This window comes from Ahaetulla prasina, chromosome 1 (assembly GCF_028640845.1).
Source record: "Ahaetulla prasina isolate Xishuangbanna chromosome 1, ASM2864084v1, whole genome shotgun sequence".
In the NCBI taxonomy this organism is placed as follows: Eukaryota; Metazoa; Chordata; class Lepidosauria; order Squamata; family Colubridae; genus Ahaetulla; species Ahaetulla prasina.
In genome coordinates this window covers 116,907,168-116,913,314 of record NC_080539.1, presented here as the reverse complement: position 1 = coordinate 116,913,314, position 6,147 = coordinate 116,907,168, and the positions used below count along the sequence as shown (strand labels likewise).

The following is a 6,147-nucleotide window of genomic DNA, read 5'->3' as shown; positions in this document are numbered from 1 at the left end:
TATCTAAAGTGGATATTCTTCCACAAAGGCTACAATAGATATACATTTTTCTTGCACCAGTATCTTAGCAACAAGACAAAGGCATTTATGAAACTGTTTTTAAGTTCTTTGTCTACAACTGAGCATGCGAAGGCAAATTCTGAAGACAACAATTTAATAATACTCATTACTTGCAAATAAATAATGTGAGTTTTATGAACAAAAACCTCCTAGTTTCTTCTTTCCATGACAATAAAGCAGTGAGAAATGATAAATGTATATATATAAAATAAAAAAATAATCTATACTATAACATCACAGAAATTCTGAGAGAGAGAAAAAATATATCTTTCTTTTCTGCCAAAAAGGTAATAATGGAAGAATATATGAAAGCATTTGTTTTTTAAAATGAAGGCTGATTGATAGCAGTGTTGTCAAATGGAGACCTTTCTTTGCATTTTTGAAGATCCAGTGACACCTAGTGATATTCTGGAAGGCCAACTGATGCTTGATATAATGCTTGAGAAGCACTGATTTGCATGACTGCTTCTACGAATACTTCTTTATCTTACTTTATCATTGGTTTGCTTCAACTATTTTTGGGAAGGAATTTCCAGGTTAATTGTTATGCACAGTTAATTGTTGTTCTCTTACATAGACTTCTAGCCAATGCCCCCAATCCATCTCATGACAACATACAATCTAATATTAAAGATGTAATTCTGGAATAATAGCAGAGAAAACAATGTTCAAACAGCCTCTAAAGTTGGACTCCAGATAAGTCACACCAGTGTCTGGGAATAACCATGCCCAATAGCCAAATAACCAAAGAGGTTCCTCCTCTACCACAAACTCTACCTCTGCCTGTAATTTAAACAAATCAACCAAATTCCAAATGTAAAATGGTATTTTTAATTACTAAATTAAGACAATTAAACATTTAAAAAACATAAACTTGCAAATAAAACAATAACAAAATGTAATTAAGATCATAGCATTATTTTAAAAAAAAACTTAGAGAAGTAGAAAGGACTGGGGCTTTTGTTTCTTTTTGGTTAGAAAGAAAGAAGGAAAGAATTCAAGGTTGATAGAGACAACTGAAGAAGTAATATTTTTGTGCATCCCACTGCTCTCATTTCCCAGAAAAGAAGTGCATAGTAATTCTACTTAAACACTTGCAGACATATTGAAAGTAATTTCATTAGCAGTACAGGACATTTAAAACACCTATATAATGATGGAAAATGGTACACAGAAAAGATATTCTAGCTGAGTTTGATGAATGAAAAAGCATCTCGATATGACTAAAAGGCTATGAGGTTGACACTATTGCATGGGGTTACAATGTTTATTATTTTTTTAAAAAAATCAGAAAATTCAGTTTACATATTTTGATACACAAAAGCACTTGCAGTTTCAACCTTCCGGTCCAGGCAGGGGTACTTTTCATTAATTAAGTCTGCTTTAATTCTGATCCCAAAATCAAACGACACACTTGGCAAATGTTGTTGAAATGTTGTACATGAGTTTTGAAAGATCAAAACTTACAACAACCTACGGGTATATAGTAAAACCAAAAAGTGCAATCCAATTTAAAAAGTCATGCTGGGCAAAAGCCAAATATTCAGTCACCGGTTTTAGAATCATCACCAGTGTTCAATGTCCCCAGGGAAATCTTTCTGGGTGCTTCAGCATTATGGAATCCATTTCTGAAATGAATTTCCTTTTGCTATAGCACCTGTGGACTATATATACAGGTATGTATATATTTTACATATTTCTATATATAAAAGAAACAAAACCAAACCCCCAAACACTGGTCCTGATTTTATTTTGTTAGAACATGAAAAAATGTAGACAAAAAGAGGCCACTTCTGGAAAATAATACTTTAGTTGAATCAGGAGAAAACTAGTTAAAATCACATAATTCTGCATTTTTTTTAAAAAAGGAAAGCACTAGGATAAATTATTGGCACTGAATTACTATTTACAGTGAACAAAGATTTTGCAGTTTACATAACATTAAAACAATGCAGTTTCAAAGTCTTTGATTAAGAAAAAAACCCCCCACGTGTTCACCTTTCTGTTCGGAGAAGATATTCAGAATTTTAGGACACATAGTTTTAGAAGTTCTCATCTTCTGGCTTCAGTATATTTGGTGCTCTAAGATACAGCCTTGAACCATTCAATTGCAAGTGGAACACCTGGTAACTGGTTCGCGCAGCCCACCCCAAATTACAGGTTATCACCTGGCTGGTACTGGGGTTCAGTTGCCGTAAAGTAGTCTTCCAGGAAACCCTGTAAGTACTCAAAAGTTGGGCGCTCTTCTGGGTCTTTTTTCCAGCAATGGATCATGAGCTCATGTAGAGATATTGGGCAATCTTGAGGACATGGCATTCTGTATCCTCTTTCTACCTGTTCTAGGACTTCACGATTATTCATACCTAGGAAATATAAACAATATTGAAGAGATGTAAACCATATAATCTGAGCTCTGTTGCAGTATAACTTTTATTTGAATTTGGATTTTTTGGAAAATGGATTTTCCCCCCAATGTTTATGGAAATTTCATTGGACACGCACCCCTAACCACCACTGCTATGTCATGTGTGCTCTATGATCTTAAGATCTATTGATCTTAAATGATCAGTGTTTCCTGATTGAATCCTGAAATAGTCAATGATAGCGTTTTTCATGCAAAATATCATGAACTTATCACTTATTTGGATCTATCAGTTAAAATGCTTGATTTCACTTTGGTTCTCTTTAATTTGTATTTTTCTCTTACCTGGATACGGTACTCTCCCTTTTGTTACCAATTCTGTTAGTAATATCCCAAAGGACCAAACATCAGATTTTATTGTAAATCTTCCATATAATGCAGCTTCCGGAGCAGTCCACTTGATAGGAAATTTTGCACCTGAGAGGCAACAGAAATTATCAGTAAACCTTTCATTGTAAATTAATGGCTAATAAACTTACATAAGTCATGAGAATGAAAAATAAATTAAAAAGTTATTTACTACATTATTCTTGTGAAAAACCTTGTCTTATATGTTAATAAATGATCCATTTTGAAACATAATTCAAACCTTTTTATCTGACACTGAAGTCTGAACTTCTGGAGCACAATGCTAACCTGTTTCTAAAATTCTCAAGCCATGATTGTATTTTCAAATAAATGAAAGGCAGAACCTTAAAATAGTGTATTTGTATTCATGGAAACCATATTAATGTTCTAAGACCTAAATGTTCAATTACTTAAGCATTCTAATTGTTTTCCTGATTATTAAGTCTACAGCCCCATTACACTCCAACTGTGATTTGGTTAGACTTTGACATGTTTTTATGTAGCTCTAAATCTTTATTATGGCTGGTTGCACAGTCAGCCAGATGTTTGGGTTTGGGATTTTTATTTCCTATCCTTGGGATAGGCAGATACTATTGTTTAATGGTGTTAAAGATGTCATTGCAGGATGTAAGTTGTTCCAAATAAAGCTGCCTTTTGCAATTGACTGATGGTGATTGTGTCAATGCCAATGGTGTTCAATGGTGCCCCATAAGTTAGGAGACTGCACCCAAGTGCTTATTATTGTTAATGCTTTCTTTTGCCACAGTCGCTCTACTTTATTTGCAGAGTCTTTGTATTTTGTTGTCTTCTCCAATTCTTTCTCTTCTATTCTGCCATTTAAAAGTACTGCAATATCTACTATCAGATGTTTGGCTTTATTGATAATTGTTAAGTCGGGGATTTATTTGGCAGATGCTTTTGTGTTTGAATTCTAAAGCACCATAGCAATTTAGTGTCTTCATTTTCAATTTACTTGATCTATTTTGTGGTACCACCAGTTGTTGCTTGCAGGCAGATAGTATTTCTTGCAGATATTCCAATGCACCATTTTTGCTATAAGCTGTTGTTTGCAGTCAGTTTATGCAATCTTCTTGCAGCAGCTAATGGTTTATCCTGGATGTGAAACAATTGCTTTGAACATGAAATAAGAAGTAGTCCTTGATTTATGACCATTTGTTTAACAGTGGTCCAGATTATGACAACCACAAAATGGATGCTTTATGGCCTATAACACACTTCTGGCCATCGCAAAATGTTGCACCACCACCATCATATGATCATGATCAGAGTGCCTGGCTGGGTACTGTTTTCATTCATGACCGGTTGCCAAACATCCCGTGAACATGTGATTGCCATATGCAATATTTTCTGCCAGCCTCCCCAAGAAAGTCAACCGAGAGAAGGGAAAGTCTCCAGTGAGCTGCAGAAATGGAGCTCAGAATCCGAAGATCCGAGTTTTGTTCCTGCAGTGCTTCAAAGGAATTCCCTTGCATGCATATAGGGAGTTGAAATTGGCAAGCAGCTCTTTAGCTCTGTCTGCTTGAATAACTGCTTAACAACTGCAACCAGTAGTGCCAGGATTGTGCTCATTGAATGAAGCAGTCATGTGTGCATTTTGCTTAATGATCATTTTGCCCAATGGCTGACATTCTGATTCCAATTATGGTTATAAATTGAGGAATACCTGCATTTGGAACATTTTGGAAGCTTGAAGCAAAGTTCTCTTAATCATGAAACTTTTCTAAAATGCTTTAAAGATTTCAAAATTGCTCGAAACCTGTTTTATGTTCAAAGTGGTTTATTTCATTTGTCAAAACGGCCATTTTGAATTCAAAATGCTTTGTACATTCTTATTATGGAGGGTTCTTTGAATTATCTACCGTCTGGCTTTAACGGAAATTACTAGAAATCCCATGTCTGGCCTACAGCTATATTAGCACAATAGAAACCAAGTAATATGTGTAGAGATCATCCAAATAAGCATATGGGAAAGCAGTTTTCAATCTATACCAAATCTTCCTGTTTTATTAAACAGTATTTACCAATTTGCCATTTCACACACAGGACAAAAAGCATCTCCTCCTTTATGTTTGTCATTATCAAAGTTACTATAACTGTGTTATAACTATATCAGTGTTAAGAGAAACCTGTTTGTAATATTCCCCAGCTTAAATTAACAAAAAGAAATTCCAAGTGCCTAACACACAGCAGATCCTCAGAATATATCCAATGTTCCCACTGTTTTAGCTAACTCCAGTTGTTTTCGCACTCACTGAAAATTCCATTAACCATTTTGTGTTATATAAACACATAGCCTTTCAATACTTTAACCCCTCAATCCCATCTGTATAACCTTTTAGCCTTTCTAGGAAACATCCAGAAATATTTTAACATGACTCGATCAATTATTTATCTGGGATGAGGCAGGGTACTGAAGACAGAATTCAGAAATTATTTTATTGGCCAATGTACATTCATCTCTTGCTTATGATTTATGGAAAATAACATTGATAATCCTATTGGCTCTCAACTATAGTCAGCATAACTCCTAGAAATCAATACAAAAAGAATCAGACTGAACTCAAAATTCTATGTCCTGAAAATTAACTGGGGATGGGTATCTTAACACCATCTGCTTCCTTTAGTAATGTCTTCAGGGATTCAAGAAAGCTTTTGGGGGATGGAAAAGACAGGAAGTCAGCCCAGTTAATGTCAAGTACACAATACTGGTAAGAAAAAGAAAAGTCTGTTTTTGAAATTCAGTCTTCAACTCTTCACAGGGGTGAGTACTTCCTGTCTCTAGAAGCTACTGCCAGCCTGTATCACATTTTCCCAGCCAGTCTTCAGTTCCTGCATGTCAAAACCCTACAGGAACACTAGCTAGTTAGATAAACAATCAATCCTTTAGTTGTACCCCAGTGGAAAATCTATGTGACGGGATCATGGGGGTGGGGGCTGGGAGAATGCATGCCACAGCCTCTAGAATTAAGTTACTATGAGCAGCAGAAAAGCATTTGATTGCTTTTTTTTAAATATAAAGATCATATTTAGAGAAACACTTAATTCTATACTATATGAAGACAAAACTAAAAATGTACCTATGATTGTTTCTAATATACCTAGATAGTTTTTCAAACTGTTTACAGTTTTCACTATGAAAAGATTTTCTATTTCATACTGTACGGGTGAATTTCCAGAATGCAATCAATGCATTTTAACTTTATTTGAACAGGAAATCACTTAGTTCCATTTGTGGAAGCCATCATTGGCCAACAATCTATGGAGACCTAGTATTTAATAGTACAAATAATTAGGAT

General features: G+C 34.8%; 1 protein-coding gene across 8 annotated transcripts in view; it reads right to left on the bottom strand.

Moving 5' to 3' along the window:
- Positions 1-986: 986 nt before the first annotated feature.
- Positions 987-6,147, bottom strand: part of FYN (FYN proto-oncogene, Src family tyrosine kinase) — a 132,193-nt gene continuing 127,032 nt past the window's right edge. For all 8 annotated transcript variants that reach the window (XM_058173782.1, XM_058173792.1, XM_058173807.1 and 5 more), the window contains 2 exons: positions 2,768-2,899; positions 987-2,423 (listed from right to left, as the gene is read on the bottom strand). In XM_058173782.1, the coding sequence (XP_058029765.1) occupies positions 2,215-2,423; positions 2,768-2,899 (341 nt within the window). In that variant the 3' untranslated portion in view covers positions 987-2,214. The remainder of the gene's footprint in view (positions 2,424-2,767; positions 2,900-6,147) is intronic.